The sequence below is a fragment of the Neofelis nebulosa genome, chromosome 7 (genome assembly GCF_028018385.1).
Source record: "Neofelis nebulosa isolate mNeoNeb1 chromosome 7, mNeoNeb1.pri, whole genome shotgun sequence".
Taxonomy (NCBI): domain Eukaryota; kingdom Metazoa; phylum Chordata; class Mammalia; order Carnivora; family Felidae; genus Neofelis; species Neofelis nebulosa.
The window spans coordinates 85,806,529-85,829,857 of record NC_080788.1 but is presented as its reverse complement, the minus strand read 5'-3'; the positions used below and the strand labels follow the sequence as shown (position 1 = coordinate 85,829,857).

At 35.6% G+C, this 23,329-nt stretch overlaps 1 protein-coding gene across 6 annotated transcripts in view; it reads left to right on the top strand.

Annotated features, from left to right (window-relative positions):
• Window positions 1–23,329, top strand: part of RALGAPA1 (Ral GTPase activating protein catalytic subunit alpha 1) — a 280,983-nt gene that overhangs the window by 218,684 nt on the left and 38,970 nt on the right. For all 6 annotated transcript variants that reach the window (XM_058738826.1, XM_058738825.1, XM_058738830.1 and 3 more), the window contains one exon: window positions 1,431–1,586. In XM_058738826.1, the coding sequence (XP_058594809.1) occupies window positions 1,431–1,586 (156 nt within the window). The remainder of the gene's footprint in view (window positions 1–1,430; window positions 1,587–23,329) is intronic.

Below are 23,329 nucleotides of genomic sequence, written 5' to 3'. Positions count from 1 at the left end.
TATACACACATACATATAAGAATTTAATTGCATATACAGAGAACGTTTTTGGAAGGATATTTAATAAACTGCTTTCTGGAAGGGGAACTGAGTAGCTATATACACAAGAGCTATCAAAGGAAGAATTTTGGTATATTTTTGAATTTTTAATTATATGAATGTATTACTGAGCCAATTTTTTTTTTAATTTTATAAGTGATGAGGCAATCTGGTAGTAATGGTGTAAAAACTAATTTTTCATATGTTCAGCCATTGTAACTGATATTGATAGTTGAGACATGTTTAGTTCACATGGTACAAAGATTGGTTTTTATAATTCACTTTATCAGTTACTTGGATTTTTTTTAATTTTAATTTTTTATTGAAGTATAATTAACATACTGTTATGTTACTTTCAAGTGTACAGTATAATGATCCAATAATTGTATACTCGATGCTCATCACAATAAGTATACTCAATTCCCTTTATCTATTTCACCCACACCGCCCCCCCTTCCCTCTGGCAACCACCAGTTTTCTGTATTTAAGAGTCTGCTTTTTTGTTTGTTCCTTTTTTTCTTTGCTCATCAGTTCTGTCTTTTAAATTCCGCATATGAGTGAAATCATAAGCTGACTGACTTATTTTACTTAGCATTATACCCTCTAGGTCCATCCATATTTCAGATTTTATTTTTTAAAAATATACATATAAAGTGGTTTCTCCGAGTGAAGAGATGCAAGCAGTGTTTAAGTTTCTTTTTTCTTTTGTGTTTCTTTTTCCTTTCTAGTATTTCTTTAATTTTCAGTAAGACAAGACAAGTTGCTGGCTTTGTGTATCACACAAGTCCAAGGAATATCACTCAATGCAGTGACCCTGATATTAACATGTCTTTTATTTATACTCAGGAAAAAAATATGTGCAAAAATCTGCACAGATTAATTTGTAGTTTTTTAATGCATGAGAAGTGCAGTTCTGCATTTTTGTATTTTTGTTCTGAGGTGTGTGATAGGTACTGATAATTAAGAAACCAGTTTCAATGTGTAAATATGACCTATCTAATTAATCATCTTATCAAAGTGACATTATTGTTTTAACTTTCCAGTCTTGGTTTTTGCCACTTGATTTTTCTCTCTGGCCTTGGTGTCCTCCCATAGCCTTCACAATTTAGCATTAACACCTAGTAGCCTAACAAAAGAAGCGTAGTGCACAACAGTTGATTTCTTTGCTAATTAACTCCTGCTAATTAGGCATCCTCAAATACCTAAGAAAAAGTACCAGTGTGAACAGAGCAGCTCTAACTAATAATTCTGGATCAAGCATTAGTTGAGAACATGCAAAAGGCTTGTTCTCCATATATTTTTGCAAATTGAGAAATTTGAGTCTTTTTCAGTAGTAAGTTCTTGAGTTTTGTTTAGTTGACTAATATTATGTGTCTCTTCATTGCTCCCAGGTCAATCTTACAAACCACTGTGGTTTCATGGGAGGACTACAAAAAAACAAAAGCACTGGATTGACCACACCGTATTTTGCTACCTCCACAGTAGAAGTAATATTTCATGTATCAACAAGAATGCCTTCTGATACTGATGACTCTTTGACCAAAAAAGTAAGTGCTGAGAAAAAACATTGAAATCCTATTAATTAAGAAAATAAATATATAAAATATGTAAGTAATCTAACTGATCAAGCACTATTTCTGAGTACTCCACACTCTTCACCTAATGCTGTCTTCAGAAACAGGATTGTTGTAAAGCAAATGCTGTTTTCTTTAACAATAACATTGAAAGTTAATCGCCTTAACAAAGGATTTGTCTTCAAGAAAATGGGGATATGACAAATTGAGAAAACTTCTTTATATGTTCAAATTGGTGAAATTGTATTTCAAGTCTTTTCACACATGGATAGATATAACTGTTACACTGAATGAGAGAGAGCAAAAAATATAGATAAATTATTACAAAGCACTTAAAATATAACATACTTTATCACAAGTTTTAACTAAAACTAACAGAGCAAATTAAGTAAGCCTTCATTAATTATGAAAAACAGTTTACTGCCTTAGAATTTATGAGAGATATGATGGAATGGTTTTGATGGCCCACATCTTTTAAAACCTACACTACCATTTTTCTGTGGCTGGCACTGGCATTCAAAAGCTGTTCTAGCACAGTTGTATATATTCAGTCCATGTTTGGTTTTCTTAGGGAGAAATTTTTTTAAGAGTAAAACCTTACCTTGTCCAACATTTCTTTACCTTCTCTTCCTCCTCCTCCTCCTTCAATTAAGTTAGCAATAAAAACTGCTAACTTAATATCATTGGTCATTTTACTTGATACTCTTCTGCCTGATATCAAAACTCTTTATGCTTTATTAATAAACTATGAAAATGATTATTCTCCTGCTCTTTTGTAAAGGAACTTCAGAACTGCTCGCAAATATTTGGTAAGATTGATTTAATACCCTTGATGCTTTCTGTTTACAGTTTAGAATACTACTGGAAATTTCCTACTAAATGACTAATGGTTGATAATTATATATGGATGCTAATTAGATTGCAATGAGTAGTAATTTAGTAGTATAGAATTTCTTGTCCTGTAGTTTTTAGAAATAGAAAATGAACCATGAATACTGACAAGAAGATGGTAAAGAGTTGGATTGGAGTATAAAACTTCATTAAAACTTCAATTAAGCACTTTCTTCCATCAACTCATGTTAAATCTCTATGAAAATAAGTCACACCTAGAGACAGTTATGAGTATAGTGCAAAAGATCATTTTAATCATTAAGAACTTGCCCATGACTCATATTTATCATTATCATTTTCAGGGCTCCATATACAACTTCTAAAGTCTAATATTAATAGTATCTTAGATTGCAAACACAAGAACAGAACAAAGTTCATCATTTTTTGTTAAAAAGCTTTTTTTATTTTTTAAAGAAAATTATGTCAGGATATTTTTACTTCATGATAATTATGTGGTACTTAAAATCTTTTTCCTGTGATGCAAAAATTCTCAATAAGATACTAGCAAATCGAATTCAACAGCATGTAAAAAGAATTATTCACCATGATCAAGTGGGATTCATTCCTGGGATGCAGGGCTGGTTCAACATTTGCAAATCAATCAATGTGATACATCACATTAATAAAAGAAAAGATAAGAACCATATGATCCTGTCAGTCGATGCAGAAAAGGCCTTTGACAAAATCCAGCACCCTTTCTTAATAAAAACCCTTGAGAAAGTCGGAAGAGAAGGAACATACTTAAACATCATAAAAGCCATTTATGAAAAGCCCACATCTAACATCATCCTCAATGGGGAAAAACTGAGAGCTTTTTCCCTGAGATCAGGAACACGACAGGGATGCCCACTCTCACCGCTGTTGTTTAACATAGTGTTAGAAGTGCTAGCATCAGCAATCAGACAACAAAAGGAAATCAAAGGCATCAAAATTGGCAAAGATGAAGTCAAGCTTTCGCTTTTTGCAGATGACATGATATTATACATGGAAAATCCGATAGACTCCACCAAAAGTCTGCTAGAACTGATACATGAATTCAGCAAAGTCACAGGATACAAAATCAATGTACAGAAATCAGCTGCATTCTTATACACTATAAATGAAGCAACAGAAAGACAAATAAAGAAACTGATCCCATTCACAATTGCACCAAGAAGCATAAAATACCTAGGAATAAATCTAACCAAAGATGTAAAAGATCTGTATGCTGAAAACTATAGAAAGCTTATGAAGGTAATTGAAGAAGATACAAAGAAATGGAAAGACATTCCCTGCTCATGGATTGGAAGAATAAATATTGTCAAAATGTCAATACTACCCAAAGCTATCTACACATTCAATGCAATCCCAATCAAATTGCACCAGCATTCTTCTCGAAACTAGAACAAGCAATCCTAAAATTCATATGGAACCACAAAAGGCCCCGAATAGCCAAAGTAATTTTGAAGAAGAAGACCAAAGCAGGAGGCATCACAATCCCAGACTTTAGCCTCTACTACAAAGCTGTCATCATCAAGACAGCATGGTATTGGCACAAAAACAGACACACAGACCAATGGAATAGAATAGAAACCCCAGAACTAGACCCACAAACGTATGGCCAACTCATCTTTGACAAAGCAGGAAAGAACATCCAATGGAAAAAAGACAGTCTCTTTAACAAATGGTGCTGGGAGAACTGGACAGCAACATGCAGAAGGTTGAAACTAGACCACTTTCTCACACCATTCACAAAAATAAACTCAAAATGGATAAAGGACCTGAATGTGAGACAGGAAACCATCAAAACCCTAGAGGAGAAAGCAGGAAAAGACCTCTCTGACCTCAGCCGTAGCAATCTCTGACTCAACACATCCCCAAAGGCAAGGGAATTAAAAGCAAAAATGATACTGGGACCTTATGAAGATAAAAAGCTTCTGCCCAGCAAAGGAAACAACCAACAAAACTAAAAGGCAACCAACGGAATGGGAAAAGATATTTGCAAATGACATATCGGACAAAGGGCTATTATCCAAAATCTATAAAGAGCTCATCAAACTCCACACCTGAAAAACAAATAACCCAGTGAAGAAATGGGCAGAAAACATGAATAGACACTTGTCTAAAGAAGAAATCCGGATGGCCAACAGGCACATGAAAAGATGCTCAACGTCGCTCCTCATCAGGGAAATACAAATCAAAACCACACTCAGATATCACCTCACGCCAGTCAGAGTGGCCAAAATGAACAAATCAGGAGACTATAGATGCTGGAGAGGATGTGGAGAAACGGGAACCCTCTTGCACTGTTGGTGGGAATGCAAACTGGTGCAGCCACTCTGGAAAACGTGTGGAGGTTCCTCAGAAAATCAAAAATAGACCTCCCCTATGACCCAGCAATAGCACTGCTAGGAATTTACCCAAGGGATATAGGAGTACTGATGCATAGGGGCACTTGTACCCCAATGTTTATAGCAGCGCTCTCAACAATAGCCAAATTATGGAAAGAGCCTAAATGTCCATCCACTGATGAATGGATAAAGAAATTGTGGTTTATATACACAATGGAGTACTACATGGCAATGAGAAAGAACGAAATATGGCCCATTGTAGCAACATGGATGGAACTGGAGAGTGTGATGCTAAGTGAAATAAGCCATACAGAGAAAGACAGATATCATATGTTTTCACTCTTATGTGGATCCTGAGAAACGTAACAGAAACCCATGGGGGAGGGGAAGGAAAAAAAAAAAAAAAGAGGTTAGAGTGGGACAGAGCCAAAGCATAAGAGACTCTTAACAACTGAGAACAAACTCAGTTTTGGTTGATGGGGGGTTGATGGGGGGTGGGAGGGAGAGGAGGGTGGGTGATGGGTATTGAGGAGGGCACCTTTTGGGATGAGCACTGGGTGTTGTATGGAAACCAATTTGACGATAAATTTCATATATTGAAAAATAAATAAATAAATAAATAATAAAAAAATAAAATCTTTTTCCTGTGTCCTTTGTTGAAATGTCAAATAAGTAAGATTTCTTATTTTCTTCAAAATAGTCATGAAGGTTTGTCCTTAATTACTTAAGAAGTTTCTGAAACAGATGTTTAACAATTCATTATCATAAAAAAATTAATTTTGGAGGATTATATCATTTAAGAATTGTTAAATGGTTGAGTTCTAATTAAAATTATATTATTAAATGGTAAAATTTGTAAGTGCTGGATTTATTAGAGAATTTTGAGGGATTAAACATTGAACGCTAATAGTTTGTTTCATCTACACCTACAGAAAGTTTTTTTTGTTGTTGTGGTAAAAAATATAATCTATCATTTTCACCTTTAAAAATTTTTTTTATTTAATATTTTTAGGGTTTGGAAATTTCTTTTTCACTGAAGTATAATTCACATACAGTGTCACATTAGTTTTAGGTGTACAGTATAATGATTCAGCAGTTCTATACATTACTCAGTGCTCATTATTATTATTGATAAGTGTACTCTTAATCTCTTTTATCTATTTCACCTATCCTTCCACCCTTCTCCCCTCTGGCAACCACCAGGTTTCTTTCTCTGTATTTAAGAATCTGATTTTGTCTTTGTCCATTTTTTCTTTGTTAGTTTGTTCTGTTTCTTATGTTCCACACATGAATGAAATCATTTGGTATTTGTCTTTTTTTGACTGATGTTTCACTTAGCATTATACCTTTTGGTCCATCCAAATTGTCACTGATGATAAGATCTCATTTGTTTTTATGGATGAGTAATGTTCTAATGTATATATATTACCACATCTTCTTTTTCCATTCATCTGTGGATGGATACTTGGATTGCTTCTGTATCTTGGCTGTTATAAATAATGCTGCAGTAAACACAGAGGTGCATATATCATTCCAAATTAGTGTTTTGTTTTCTTTGAGTAAATACCCAGTAGTGGAATTACTGGGTCATATGATAATTCTGTTTTCCTTACTGTTTTCCACAGTGACTGCACCAGTTTGCATTTCCACCAACAGTGCACAAGTGTTGTTGTTTCTCTACATCCTTGCTGATACTTATTATTTCATGGCAGTTCTTTTGTTTTGTTTTTGATTCTAGCCATTCAGACTGGTGTAAAGTGGTATCTCATTATGGTTTTGATTTGTTGTTCCCTGATGATGTTGAGCATCTTTTCATGTGTCTGTTGGCCATCTGTGTGTCTTCTTTGGAAAAATGTCATTCAGGTCCTCTGCCCATTTTTAATCATGTTATTTTGGTGTTAAGTTGGACAAGTTCTCTATATATTTAAGATAGTGTATTAAGTCCTTATCAGGTATGTTATTTGCAGATGTCTTCTCTAATTCAGTAGGCTGCATTGTCCTTTTGTTGATGATTTTCTTCACTATGTAAATGCTTTTTATTTTGTTGTAGTCCCAGTAGTTTAATTTTGCTTTTGTTTTCCTTGTCTGAGAAGGCATAGCTACAAAAATGTTTCTGTGGCTGATGTCAAATTATTGCCGATGTTTTCTTCTAGGAGTTTTATGGTTTCATATCTCACGTTTAGATGTTTCATCCATTTTGAGGTTTTTGTGTGTGTGTATGGTGTAGGAAAGTGATCCAGTTTCATTCTTTTGCATGTCCGGTGCAGCATTCTTTTGCATGCTGTCCAGTTTTCCCACTACTGTTTATTGAAGGGACTGTCTTTTCCCCCCATGTATATTTCTCCCTCCTTTGTCTTAGATTAATTGACCATATAAGCACTAGTTTATTTCTAGGCTCTCTGTACTCTTCCATTAATCTATGTGTCTGTTTTTGTACTAGTACCATACTGTTTCGATTACTAATGTTTTGTAGTGTATCTTGAAATCTGGGATTATGATACCTCCAGCTTTGTTCTTTCTCAAGATTGCTTTGGCTCTTTGGGGTCTTTCATGGGTTCCATACAAATTTTAGGATTATCCTAGTTTTGTAAAACTTGCTGTTGGTATTTTAATAAGGGTTTTATTGAATTCATAGATTGGTTTAGGCAGTATGGACATTTTAAAACGTTGGCTTTTCCATTCCATGAGCAAGGAATATCTTTCTATTTGTGTCATCTTCGGTTTCATTCATCAGTGTTTTATAGTTTTAGGAGTGCAGTTTATTCCTAGGCATTTTATTCTTTTTGGAGCAATTGTAAATGGGATTGTTTTCTCAATTTCTCTTTCTCCCTCTTTTTTATTAGTGTAAAGAAATACAACGTATTTCTATATATTGACTTTGTACCTTACAACTTTACTGAATTTATTTGTCAGTTCTGGTAGTTTTTTGGTAGAGTCTTTAGAGTTTTCTATTGTATAATGTCATTTGCACATAGTGACAGGTTTACTTCTTCCTTACAAATTTGGATGGCTTTTCTTTCTTTCTCTTTTCTGATTGCTGTGGTTAGTACTCCTAGTACTATGTTGAATAGAAGTAGTGAGAGAGGACATCTTTGTCTTGTTCCTGATCTTGGAGGAAAAGCTCTGAGTTTTTCACCATTGAATATTAAGTTAGCTGTGGGTTTTTCATCCGTAGTCTTTATTATGTTGAGGTATGTTCCCTCTAAACCTACTTTTTTGAGAGATTTTACCATGAATGGTAAAATCTTTTTTCTGCATCTCTTGAGATGATCATATGGTTTTTATTGTTTTTCTTGTTAATGTGATTATCATGTTGATTAATTTTTGAACATTGAAACACCCCTTGCATCCCAGGAATAAATCCCACCTGATCATGGTGAATGATTTTTTTTAATGCATTGTTGGATTATTTTGTTGCAGATTTTGCATCTGTGCTCATCAGATACTGGCCTGTAGTGTTTTTGCTTTTTGTTTTTTGGGGTTTTTTTTGTTTTTGTTTTTGTTTTTTTTGTAGTGTCTTTATCTGGTTTTTGTATCAGGATAATGCTAGTCTTGTAGAATGAATTTGGAAGCGTTTCTTCCTCTTCTCTTTTTTAGAGTAGTTTGAGAAGAATAGATCTTAACTCCTCTTTATATATTTGACAGATTTCACCTGTGAAGCTATCTGGTTCTGGACTTTTGTTTGTTGGGAGTTTTGTGATTACTGATTCAGTTTCGTTGCTAGTAACTTATCTGCTCAAAGTTTCTATTTCTTTCTGAATCTGTTTTGGAAGGTTCTATGTTTCTGGAAATTTATCCAGTTCTTTCTAGGTTGTCCAATTTGTGGGCATATAATTTTTCATAATACTCTCTTATAATCAGTCTTTTGAATATCTGTGGTGTTGGTTGTTCTTTCTCCTCTTTCATTTCTGATCATATTTATTTGGGTTCTTTTTTTTTTTAAGTCTGGCTAAAGGTTTATCAATTTTGTTGATCTTTTCAAAGAACCGGCTCCTGGTTTTATTCATCTGTTCTATTGTTTTTAGTTTCTATTTCATTTATTTCTGCTCTAATCTTTATTATTTCTTCTACTGGCTTTGGGCTTTCTTGGTTCTTCTTTTTCTAGTTCCTTTAGGTGTAAGGTTAGGTTGCTTATTTGAGATTTTTGTTTTATGAGGTGGGCCTGTATTACTATAAATTTCTCTCTTAGAACAGCCTGTATGGCATCTCAAAGATGTTGGACCCTTGTGTTTTTATTTTCATTTGGCTCCATGTATTTTGTATTTCCTCTTTGATTTCTTGGTTGAACCATTTAATGTTTAGTAGCATGTGTTTCGTCTCCATGCATTTTGTTTTTCCCACATCTTTTTCTTGTGATTGATTTCTAGTTTCATACTGTTGTGGTCAGATAAGATGCATGATAAGATTTAAATCGTTTTTTAATTTATTGAGTGTTGTTTTTGGTCTAATGTGATTTATTCTGGAGAATGTTCCATGTGCACTTGAAAAGAATATATATTTCACTGTTTTTGTAAGGAATGTCTGAATATATCTCTTAGGTACATCTGGTCTAATGGTGTCATTCAAAAGCTACTTTATGTCTGTTACAAGTTGCTTTATGTATTGAGTACATATATATTTACAATTGTTACAACTCTTGTTGGAGTGTTCCCTTTATGATTATTTATTGTCCTTCTTTGTCTCTTCAGACAGTCTTTGTTTTAAAGTCTATTTTGTTTGATATAGGTTTTGCATCTCCAGTCTTCTTTTTGCTTCCATTTGCGTGATAAATGTTTTCTCATCCCTTCACTTTCAGTCTGCATGTGTCCTTTGGTCTGAAGTGAGTTTCTCTTAGGCAAGATATAAATGTTCCTTTTTTAATCCATTCAGTCATCCTTTGTCTTTTGATTGGAGCATTTAGTTCATTTATATTTAGACTATTTATTGATAGGTATGTACTTACTGCCATTTTGTTACTTGTTTTGCAGTTCTTTTTGTAGCTGTTCTCTGTTCCTTCTTCTCTTGCTCTCCCCTGTGGCTTGATGGCTATCTTTAGTGTTAATGGTTTGATTTTTTTTTCTCTTTATTTTTTGTATATCTATTACAGGTTTTTGATTTGTGGTTATCATTAGGTTCATGTGTAACATTTTATGCATATAGCAGTCTGTATTAAGTTGATGGTCACTTATGTTTGAATCTATTATTACTCCTCACCCCACATTTTATGTATATGATGTCATACTTTATATCCTTTTATTTTGTGAATCCCTTGACTGATTTTTATAAAGATAATTGGCTTTACTACTTTCGTGTTTTAACTTTAATACTGGTTTTATAAGTGGTCAATCTACTTTTATTATATGTTTGTGATTACTTGTGAAATTTTTTTCCTTTCGTTATTTTCTTACAACTATTTTGGCTTTTTCTTCCCACCCAAAGAATTCCCTTTAACATTTCTTGTAAGGCTGACTTAGTGGTGATGGTTTTTTGTGTCTGGGAAACTCTCTCTCTCCTTCTATTCTGAATGATGATCTTGCTGGGCAGAGTATTCTCAGTTGCAGGGTTTTTTTCCTTTCAGTACTTTGAATATATCATTACATTCCCTTCTGGCCTACAAAGTTTCTGCTGAAAAATCATCTGACAGCCTTATGTGGTTTCCCTTGTGTATAACTTTTCTCTTGCTGCTTTTAAAATTCTCTCCTTCTCACTACTTTTTGCCATTTTCATGATTATGTCTTGGTATGAACCTCTTTGGATTAGTTTTGTTGGGGGTCTCTGTGCTTCCTGGATCTGGGTTTCTGTTACCCTGCCCAGATTAGGGAAGTGTTCATCTCTTATTTCCTTCTCTCTCCTCCTGACATCTCTGTAATGTGAATGTGTTTATGCTTGATGATGTTATAGATTTTCCTTAACCTATTCTCATTTTTTATTATTTTTTTCTGTTCACTATTCAGCTTGGTTGCTTTTCATTGCTCTTCCTTCCAGATCACTGATCCATTCTTCTGCCTCCTCTGATCTGCTGTTGATTCCCTCTAGTGTATTTTTTTTATCTCAGTTATAGAATTGGAGTTCTTCATCTCTGACTGGTTCTTTTTTATATTTTTTATCTCCTTGAAGATCTCATTGAGATCCCCTACTGTTTTCTCAAATACAGTATCTTTACAACCATTACTTTGAATTCTTTATCAGGCCTATTGTTATCTCTGTTTCATGTAGCTCTTTTGCTGTGGCTTTGTTTTGTTCTTTCATTTGGGACATAATTCCTCTGTCTCCTCATTTTGTCTGACTCTCTGTGTTTGTTTCTGTGTATCAGGAAAGTCAGCTACATCTCCTGATCTGCAAAGTAGTAGCCTTATGAAGAAGACATCCTTTGGTGCCCTCTAGCACAATGTTCTCCTGTTCATCAGAACCAGGCACTTCAGCAGTGTCTCCTATGTGAGCTGCATGCTCCGTACTGTTGTGGCTGAGCTGTGTTTGCATTCAGTACAGTCAACTACAGTGGCCCACTTTGCCTGTTGTGAGCATACTGGGCAGGAGTTTGGCCCCTGTGCTGTTAAGGGGCCTGTCTGGGGCCACCACATGCTTGTAGTTGGGTGGTATCAGCAGTCAGACCAGATACCTGCCCTCAACCTAGGCACTATATGGCTCTCTCCCTGTTCTGCTCTTAGAGGCTTCCATTGATGAGTGGGGCCAACAGACCAGGTGCCTGCCCCTAGTCACATGAGTAGGGGTGCAGTCACACTGATCAGGGCACTCCCTTTGCATTGCCAGTTGCAAGGTTCGGCTGCCAAGACTGTGGGCACACTGGTGTGTGTGGTTATCTTCTCCTGTCCTCAAGACACAAATCACTTTGGAGTGGCGCAGGTTTCTGCTAGGGTTATTTGCAGCAGGGTTTTTCAGAGCAGGAGCCACTTTGCAGGAATGTCTGTGGAGTAGGGCTGGTTGGATGGGGTGGGAACCATGGTGCTAACAAGATACACAGAGAACGTTCACTCTGCTTCCCACAGATATCTGGCTGTCTAGGGTGGAAGGGAGGCAGGTGAGGAATGGTCTGCCAGCCAGCACTTTTGTTCTTGGAAAATTCTTCCAAAGATCCCTGCCCCTCCAACACGTTTTGAGATTAGTAAATAGATTAAATCTACTTCTCATACTCCAGTTGATTTTTATTTTTAATGTTTGTTTATTTATTTTTGAGAGAAAGAGAGCACACAAGCAGAGGAAGAGCAGAGACAGAGAGGGAGACACAGAATCTGAAGTGGGCTTCAGGCTCTGAGCTGTAAGCACAGAGACAATCGTGGGGCTCAAAACCATGGACCATGAAATCATGACCTGAACCGAAGTTGGACGCTTAACCGACTGAGCCACCCAAGTGCTCCTTCATTTACTTTTAATGTTTATATATTTTTGAGAGAGATTGGGAGAGAGAGCATAAGCAGAGGAGGGGCAGAGAGAGAAGGAGAGAGAATCCCAACAAGTTCCATGTTGCCATCGCAGAGCCTAATGCAGGGCTCAATCCCACAAACCATGAGATCATGACCTGAGCCAAAATCAAGAGTCAGACAATCAACTGAGCCATTCAGGCACCCTACCCCAGTTGCTTTTCAAACTGCTGCTTCTGTGCTGTGTATCTCCTGGGTTATTTGTTATGCTGGCTCTTTAAGGGTGGGGACTCAGTTTTGTTTATTTTTTTTTAATGTTTGGTTTTGGTGGGTTTTTTTTTTTTTTTTTGAGACAGAGACAGAGCACGAGCAGAGGAGGGGCAAAGAGAGAGGGAGACCCAGAATCAGAAGCAGTCTCCAGGCTCTGAGCTGTCAGCACAGAGCCCCAACTTGGGGCTCGAACTCACAAACCTCAAGATCATGACCTGAGCCAAAGTTGGACGCTTAACCAACTGAACCACCCAGGCACCCCAGGAACTCAGTTTTAAAGTAGAGTTAAACCCTACTGATTGAAAAATCCTCAAATTTAAGCCACTGGTTTTCAAAGCCAAAGTCTCATGGGGGTCCCCATGCCTGGGGTGCCTGGGGTGCCTGAGCTTGGGTCTGATCCTCTTGCTTCTTCATGTTTAGAGTGTCCCTCTCGTTTATGATTTTTCTCACAGGGACAGGGGAGGATTCTGGGAGGGAGAGTTCCCAACCATGCTTCTGCTCCTTCTACTGTTTTTGATGTGGTCTTCTCTGTACCATTAACTATGGAAGCTCTGTTCTGCCAGTCTTCAAGTTGTGAGTCATTTTCAGAGTTAGTTTCACTGATGTGGCTGTTACCTCAGTGTGTCTGTGGGATGAGGTGAGCTTAGGATACTTTGACTTCACTATCTACTCACAAGTCCTATCTTAACCATTTTTAAATGTACAGTTCATTGGCATAAACATTTATAATGTTCAATCATCACAAGTATCTATTTCCAGAACATTTTCATTTAGTTCAAAATATTTTTAATTTTCTCTTGAGAATACTTTGACTTATGTGTTATTTAGAAGTTGCTTAATCTCCAAGTATTTGGGGGTTTTCCAGCTATCTTTTTGTTGTCGATTTCTAGTTTAATTCCATTGTGGTCTGAAAATAGACATTGTATGATTTTTATTCTTTTAAATTTATGAAGGTGTGTTTTATGGCCCAAATGTAGTCAATCTAGTGAATATTCCTTGTGAATCTGGGAAGAATGTGTAATCTGCTATTGTTGGATGAAGTAGTCTATAAATGTCAATTATATCCAGTTGATTGATAGAGCTGTTGAGTTCAACTATATCCTTACCAATTTTCTGCCTGCTGGATCTCTCCATTTCAGCTAGATGAGTATTAAAGTCTCCAGCTATAATAGTGGATTCTTCTACTTTTACTTGCAGTTCTATCAGTTTTTTGCCAAATATATTTTGACCCTCTGTTTTTAGATGCATACACATTAAGGATTGGGTATGTCTTCTTGGAGTACCAGCCTCTTTATCATTAAGTGATGTCCCTCTTTATCCCTGATAACTTTACTTGCTCTGAAGTCTGCTCTGTCTGAAATTAATATAGGTACTCCCACTTTTCTTTCTATTGGTATTATCATGGTATATTTTTCCATTCCTTTACTTTTAATCTAGATGTCTTAGTATTTAAAATGGGTCTTACTTTTTTGATCCACTCTGACAGTGTCCGTCTTTTAATAGTATACTTAGACCATTGACATATAAAGTGATCATTGATATAGTTGGACTAATATTTTCCACATTTGTTCCTTTTTTCTATTTGTTACCCTTGTTCTTTGTGTTTTCATATTCCACACTTTTTCTGCCTTCTCTAGTTATAACTGAGCACTTTATAAAATGATTCCATTTTCTCTCCTTTCTTAGCATATCAATTATACTTCTTTTCTTTTTTAACTTTTTTTAGCCACAGCCCTGGAGTTTGTACTGTACATCTAGAGCTAATCCAAGTCCACTTTCAAATAATACCATACTGCTTCATGGATATTACAAATACCTTATAATAACATCATATGTTTAATTTTTCCCTTCTAGCCCTGTATCATTGCTATCATTTATTTTACTTATAGATAAGCATATATATTTTTTGTGTATATATATATATATATATACATATATATATACATACATACATACACATAAGCATACATAATCAAATGCATTGTTCCTATTATTACTTTGAACAAACTGTGATCTATTAGATCAATTAAGAATAAGAAAAATGAAAGTTTATTTTCTCTTCAGTTATTGATTACTTGGTGCTTTTCTTTATATAGATCTGTATTTCTAACCTGTATGATTTTCCTTCTCTCTGAAGAACTTCTTTTCACATTTCTTGTAAGGTAGGTCTACCGGCAACAAATTCCCTCAATTTTTGTTTGAGAAAGTCTTTATTCTCCTTTACTTTTGAAGGATTATTTTACAGAGTACAGAATTCTAGGTGTCAGTAGTTTTGTCTGTCAGCACTTTAAATATTTCACTTCAGGGGCGCCTGGGTGGCGCAGTCGGTTAAGCGTCCGACTTCAGCCAGGTCACGATCTCGCGGTCCGTGAGTTCGAGCCCCGCGTCGGGCTCTGGGCTGATGGCTCGGAGCCTGGAGCCTGTTTCCGATTCTGTGTCTCCCTCTCTCTCTGCTCCTCCCCCGTTCATGCTCTGTCTCTCTCTGTCCCAAAAATAAATAAAAAACGTTGGAAAAAAAAAAAAATTTAAATATTTCACTTCACTCTCTTGCTAGTGTGGTTTCAGGGGAGAAGTCAGATGTTTTATCTTTGCTCCTCTATAAATAAAATAGCTCTTTTCCTCTGTCTTAAGATTTTTTTCTTTATCTGTAATTTTCTTAAGTTTGATGATATGCCTAAATGTAGTTTTGGGGGCATTTATCCTGCTTAGTGTTCTCTGAGCTTCTTGGATCTGTGATTTGATATCTGACATTAATTTGGGGCAGTTCTCAGTTTTGCTTCAAATAATGCTTTTGTTCCTTTCTTTCTTCTTCTTCTCTTATGAGTGTTACAGTGTTTGTGGTCCCACAGTTCTCGGATATTTTGTTTGGGGTTTTTGTTCCAGTCTTTTTTCTCATTGGATTTCAGGTTTAGACGTTTCTATTGTTATCAGACTGAGGTTCTTTCCTTAGCCATGTCTAGTTTACTAATGAGATCATCAGAGGCATTCTTCATGTCAGTTAGATTGTTTTTTGTTTTTTATCTCTAGCATTTCTTTTTAATTCTCCCTGAAAATTTCTATCTCTCTGCTTATATTATCTATCTGTTCTCACATGTTGTCTGCTTTTTCCATTAGAACGCTTAGCATGTTAATCATAGTTGTAATTTTATCATCCCTGCCATATCTAACTCTGGTTTTGATGTATCTTCAGCCTCTTAGGCCTGTCCATACTGAGTCTCCAGGAATTTGCAATTACAATTTACATTTTCCTACCTTGCCACAAGTTTCAGACAGAGGTGTCTGCTTTGTTGTCATTCTCCATATTTGCCTGCCTGTCCAATTTTGGGGGCAGTGATTTGCTCTTTGACCTTACTTCTCTAATCTAAGAAGTGTATTTGATTTTCCAGTTTGTTCAGCTTTTACTTGTTAGGATAAAGTGGCAACTTCTAAGCTTCTTATGTACCATACTGTAAACTGGAAATCCCAGAATTTTATCTTCTCAAACACAAACTCTACCCATTAACAGTAACTCTCCATTCTCCCCTCCTCCCAGCCCTTGGTAAACACTAAGTGAATTTGCCAATTCTAAGTACCTCATGTAAGTGGCATCATACAGTATTTGTCTTTTTGTGTCTGTCTTATTTCACTTAATATAATGTGTTCAAGGTTCATCCATGTTGTATCAGGTGTCAAAATTTCATTTCTTTCTGTGGTTGAATAATATCCCATTATATGTATATAGCACATTTTGTGTATTCACCTGATAGACGCACTGGGTTGTTTCTACTTTTTGGCTATTGTAAATAATGCTGCACTGAGCACCGTCATTTAAGTATTTGTTCGAATCCCTGTTTTCAATTTTTTTAATTTTTTTAATGTTTATTTTTTAAAAAGAGAGAGAGTACAAATGGGGGAGGGGACAGAGGATCTGAAAATGGGCTCTGTGCTGACAGCAGAGAGCCTAATGTGGGGTCCAAACTCAGGAACTGTGAGATCATGACCAGAGCTGAAGTCAAATGCTTAACTGACTAGGCACCCCCCAGTTTTCAGTTCTTCTAGATATATCCCTATGAGTGAAATTTCTAGGTGATAGGGAAATTGTATGTTTGGTTTTCTGAGGAACTAGAACTATTTTCCACAGTAATTGTGCCATTTTACATCCCCACCAGCAATGCACAAGAGTTCCAATTTTTGCACATCCTTGCCAACACTTGTTATTTTCCATTAAAAACAAATGTAGATATCTTAATAGATGCATAGTGGTATTTCATTGTGGTTTTGAATTGCATTTCCCTAGTGACTAGTGATGTGCTTTTCATTGCTTTTTGGCATTTGTATATCTTCTTTGGAGAAATGTCTATACAGTCTTTAACTCATTTTTTAATTAGGTTTGCATTTTTGTTGTTGAATTATAGAAGTTCTTTATATATCCTAGATGTTAATCCTTTATCTGTTATATGACTTGCAAATATTTTCTCCCATTTTGTGGCTTGTCTTCTCTCTTGATAGTGTCCTTTGATGTACAAAAATTGTAATTTTGATGGAGTCCAATTTATCACGTTTTTGTTTTGTTGCCTCTGCTTTTGGTGTCAGTTCAATAAATCATTGCCAAATCTAATGTCATGAAGATTTTCCCATATGTTTTCCTCTAAAATTTTTATCATTTTAGCTTTTACATTTTAATTTTTGAATCCATTTTTGGTTAATTTTTGTATATAGTGGAGATCAGGGTTCAACTTCATTCTTTTTCATATGACTATCTAGTTTTCCAACCACTATTTGTTGAAAAGATTGCTCTTTCTCTCATTGAATGATCTCAGCATTCAGGTCAAAAATCAGCTGACTTTATATGCAAGGGTTTATTTCTGGATTCCATATGCATTTCTTTGGTCTAAATGTGTGGGGGGGTCTTTTGCTTTAATTAAATGCTTTAATTACTGTAGCTTTGTAGTAAGTTTTTCAATCAAGTAATAAGAGTCCTACAACTTTGTTCTTTTTTTTTTTCCCCCCAATATTGTCCTTACTATTCAAGGTCTTTTGAGATTTCAGATGAATTTTAGGATAGGTTTTTCTATTTCTACAAAGAACTTAGTTGGGATTTTGATAGAGATTGCATTGAATTTTTGGACCACTTTGTGTAATACTATCATCTTTGTGTGTGTGTGTGTGTGTGTGCGCGCGTGCGCACGCGTAATACTGTCATCTTAACAGTATTAAGTTTTCTATTCAATGAACATGGGATGTCTTTCCATTTATTCCTGTAGTCTTTAAAGTCAACACTGTTTTGTAGTTTTTGGTATACAAGTCTTTTTCCTCCTCGGTTAAATTTTTCTGTAAGTGTTTTATTCTTTTTGATGCAATCATAAATGGAATTGTTTTGTAACCTTTAATTGTTCATTGTTAGTATATAGAAATGCAACTAATTTTCATGTGTTAATTTTGTATCATGAAACTTTGCTGAATTCATTTGTTAGCTGTAACAGGTTCTTTTGTGAAATTTCTACATATAAGTTTCATATTTTTCATTGTTTCTATGGAGAAATAAGAGCTTAGAGCTTCCCTGGTCCACCATTTTGCTAACATCACACTTTAGAAAAACTTTTAACTTTTTTTCTTTTAAGCTAATTCTAAATTTAAAATTATTGGGGTGTCTGGGTGGCTCAGTCAGGCAAGTGTCCAACTCTTGATTTCTGCTCAGAGCGTGATCTCACAGTTTGTGAGTTCACGCCCCACATTGGGCTCTGCACTAACGACATGGAACCTGCTTGTGATTCTCTCTCTCCCTCTCTCTCTGGCCCTTTCCCACTCGCACACATGGTGTCTCTCTCTCTCTCTCAAAATAAATAAACTTGGAAAAAATAAATAAAATTATTTGGTAATTTACCAAGTGGAAAAGTGCTAATATTTTTCCCACAGGCAATGTGGGGAGAAAGGACACAGGCAATTGCATGGCATAATATTCCAATTATTTAATAGTGAGATGTCAGAAGTATTGTTACTTTTTTTTAAATTTATTTATTTTGTGAGAGAGAGTGCATGCACGTGAGTGGAAGAGGGGCAGAAAGAGAGGGAGAGAATCCCAAGTAGGCCAGGCGGGCTGCACAATGTCAGCACAGAGCCTGATGCAGGACTTGAACTCACAAACCGTGACATCATGACCTGAGCTCAAGTCAGACACTTAAACGACCGAGCCACCCAGGCATCTCAGAAGTATCCTGACTTAAAATGTAAGCATATATTTATAATTTTTTAGAAATTTATTTATTAAAAAAATTTTTTTTAATGTTTATCTCTGAAGGAGAGAGACAGAGTGTGAGTGGGGGAGGGGCAGAGATTGAGGGAGACACAGAATCTGAAACAGGTTCCAGGCTCTGAGCTGTCAGCACAGAACCCTGTGTGTGGCTCATCTCACAAGCTGTGACTGAGCTGAAGTCAGACGCCCAACCGACTGAGCCACCCAGGCGCCCCATTTTTTAGAAATTTTAGAATGCAAGCATGTGAATTATTTCAGTTGTTAAAATAATTATGCCTGTTGGGTTTTTTTGTTAATGCCTGTTTTACTGAAGAAAATTACCCTCATTACTTAGGCTTTTTTACTTAAATAAAACAATTTAAAGGGTTTGTTTGTTTTAGTGAAAATTTTAAATTGTCACTACTTTCACATGTATGGTACCTACCATATGAAAGTGAAGCCCATCAAAATTATAAACAATATATAATAAAGCAACATCATTTTGGAAGGGTATAGTTCTCCTAGGTAATTTAAATCAGTTTAAATAAAATCTGTATCAGGATGGGACTAAATTGAGGCAACATTTCATTTAATTCAGTAGAAAGGAAAAATATACCTGGTCTCATAATTCAATATAACTATTCTAAACCTTTTTTTTGATAGAAGTCAAAACAATCTTAACATTTATTTCTCTATATATACTGAGTTTTCCTTTCCCTGTTCCCTTTGAATCTTGCCCTTAATCTGCTTTTCAGAGTCTTAGTATGTAAGATTTTTCCAACAGGCTTATATTTTAGCTCTATTATAGTATCAATTTTGTTTTTAATAAAAGGTTAAACATTTAAACTTAATCATAGAAACCAGTTGTCTTATACCAGTTCTCCCTAATAAAAAAATCACTTTCTGTATTGGTATTTTTTTCTCCTGAATTTAATAAATTCCACATTAGTGGTAATAAGTTGAGGCCTAGAACATGTGTCCTATTACAAATGAACAATTGGGTATCATTAGGTTGTCCCCCTTTCCTTTGTACATATATCTTTAGGTGTGTTAATCCATTCAGTAGACACATTAATGAGCACTGGTTGAAGTGTAATATTGGAGGAAGTAAGGCTCGTTGACCTCAGCATGGAGTTTAATACCTCTAATTAAATTAGGTAGTCGACAGTCAGTATAAAGAAATAGCCGTGCCTCTGGCAAGCTAGAATTATTTACGACTCTGGTTCTGTGTTTTAAACTTGATAGGAGAAAATCATTTATATCTATTTTATAGAAACTAATTTTAGTTCTCACTTTTTATTTACAATATCATGTGGTGATTTCGTAAATTATTTTAAGCATTTTATTTTCTCAGAATGAGAGGTAAATATCCTTGAACCTGTTTAAATGTAGTGTTTTATTTCTTGTGAAGGGAAGCTTTTTCAAGTCTTAAGACAGTAGTAACAGAATTTTTACAACATAGACTATACTTCTTGAGCAAATTAATCAAACATTCAGTCTAACAAAGTACTCTCTTAGAAATATTATACAGCCAAGTCAGTTTCCTCTGAAAAATCGTTAATGTAATGGACAGCACTTCATTTTCTGTTTTGGAATTTGGTCACAATAGTTTCCCAAATAAATGAGCTTTATTGACCTGCTTGGTCAGATTTTAATTTTAGACCTATTTTTCTTTATCTTATCTAGAAATAAAATTGAAATATACCTTACTTTCCAGAGAACTTTTATGCTAAATATAGTCTGGAAAATGAATTCAAAAACAAATTTAAGAAATAATAACAAAACTTTTATTATTTTAGTAAAAGTAGAGTTAGTATAATAGTCAATGGTACAGAATTATACTCATGGTTTTGACCCCAAACTAACAATCTTAAATAAAATAATTCTATTTTAATATCATACCCTCTACCCTTAACCCCAATTTCTGTAAATATATTATTTATGACAAGAGTATAGAGAAATGGCTCAGAATAAATTTATCTCACCGCTACAAATGGTATAATTTGGATGGTATGGCAGTGACTTCTCATTGCATGTAGAATAAAGTTCTAATTCTTCACTACGGCCTTCAGTGCCCTACATGATTTGGCCACCTGCCTGCCTACCTCTCTGATCTCATCTCCTGTCACTTTCCTTTTTATTTAGCACAATCTGGCCTCACTGGCTCTCATTCTGACCTGCCAGCATGTCAAGCTCATACCCGTCTCAGAGGCTATGCACTTATGTTCTTTCCATTTTAAATGTTCTTTCTCCACATCATCAGGCTTTCTCACTCTCACTGTTCTATCCTCAGATTCACATGACAGTTTGTCAGAGAGACTTATCCAAACCTTCCAACTAAAGAAGTCCCCTTCACCCAGTAACACTACCACATTACCCTGTTTTATTCTCTTTATAGCACCTACAGCTCCTGTCATCATCAAAGTGGCGTATTTAAATAAATGCCATAATTGCAGATAATTCTGTTTTTATGCTGTGCACTACATAATGACAAAAAATTTACCAAGATAAGTACATGGTACTATAACTAGACTTAACCTAATCATGTCTTGTTCCTCTTCTCTTTTCTCTGAGCCCTTTCCTAGGTCTCCTCTCTTTTTCCTGTGGTCCTTTTTCTTTCCCACCTGTGTTTCTCTTTTTCTTCAGCACAAGCATACAGACTTGAACACCCTCTGGTGTTTTTCCAAGAACTGTGAAGTCCATGTTCGTCCAAATGTAACCAAAAAAGTCACCCCACATGTCTAAAAACTGTTGCTTCTCCTCTGAAACTTCAGAATCCAACAGTTTCCAAATATGATAGCTTTGTTTTCTTGAGTTTCTGTAATGGAAAATATTTTAAAGGAAAATTTTATTCTAGGCTTCTGGTTGTACTAGAAGAAAGTCCAGTATGGATTTTCTTTTCTTTTTTTTCAGCTGGTTGTTGGTATGTTTCAAAACCCAGTTTTCAAGCCATTGTCTTTTCAAACACACCTTCTGCACTTAAGTCACACATTTCAATAAAGCATTTTCAAGACTGTCTTTTTAATAGTCAGCAGTATATGTTGAGTGCCCACTCTGCTAAGGTAATTGTATACTAGATACCATGCCTATTGTTTCAAGAACCTTTTCTTAATTACTAAAAATGAATGATGCACCAGTTTGCGTTCCCACCAACAGTGCAAGAGGGTTCCCATTTCTCCACATCCTCTCCAGCATCTATATAGTCTCCTGATTTGTTCATTTTAGCCACTGTGACTGGCATGAGGTGATATCTCAGTGTGGTTTTGATTTGTATTTCCCTGATGAGGAGTGAAGTTGAGCATCTTTTCATGTGCCTGTTGGCCATCTGGATGTCTTCTTTACAGAAGTGTCTATTCATGTTTTTTGCCCATTTCTTCACTGGATTATTTGTTTTTCGGGTGTGGAGTTTGGTGAGTTCTTTATAGATTTTGGATACTAGCCCTTTGTCTGATATGTCATTTGCAAATATCTTTTCCCATTCCATCAGTTGCCTTTTAGTGGAGGTTCCTCAAAAAAATAAAAAATAGACCTACCCTATGACCCAGCAATAGCACTGCTAGGAATTTACCCAAGGGATACAGGAGTGCTGATGCATAGGGGCAACTTGTACCCCAATTTATAGCAGCACTTTCAACAATAGGCAAACTCTGGAAAGACCCTAAATGTCCATCCACTGATGAATGGATAAAGAAATTGTGGTTTATATGCACAATGGAATACTATTTGGCAATGAGAAAGAACGAAATATGGCCTTTTGTAGCAATGTGGATGGAACTGAAGAGTATTATGCTAAGTGAAATAAGTCATACAGAGAGAGATACCATGTTTTCACTCTTATGTGGATCCTGAAAAACTTAACAGAAGACCATGGGGGAGGGGAAGGGGGAAAAAAGTTACAGAGAGGGACGGAGGCAAACCATAAGAGACTCTTAAAAACTGAGAATAAACTGAGGGTAGATGGTGGGTGGGAGGGAGGGGAAAGTGGGTGATGGGCATTGAGGAGGGTACCTGTTGGGATGAGCACTGGGTATTGTATGGAAACCAATTTGACAATAAATTTCATATTTAAAAAAATGAATGATGCAGACAGCAAGTGAACATATGAAAATATGTATGATCCTAAAATGTATGAAAGTATGTTTTTTTAAACATGATTGATGAGTATATGATAGTGGGGTTTTTTGCTATATGTGGGTATCTGAAAGATAGGGAAAAGAATGAGGGCTCGAAGCAGTGAGTATTACTCCGTTTCAGTTTCTGCATGTTCATACCACAATCTCCTGAACTGCCAAACCTAATTAACCTCTGTGCATTCTTCAAGTACCGTAATAATCAGTTTTCTTTGTTATTTGCATTCAGAGAAATTTATTTAGAGTATTATCTTTATCATTAATTATTCATTTATTAATTCTTTTACTCTGTCTCCTTCACTGAACTTGAAGCTTTCTGAGAGCAGAGACTATGTCTGGTTTTCTTTCACCATTATATCTGTGCCAGCTAGCACAATGCATTTAGTCATCTCTCAGTATTTGCTAATGTATCAAGAAAGATAGGTAAGAAGGAGGGAGGGTAAGAGAGAGGCCTTTTAAGAACTTATGAACTAGTGCAAGTATGTAGGTTGACTTGAACATCTGACCTAGGGCAACGTTTTAAAAA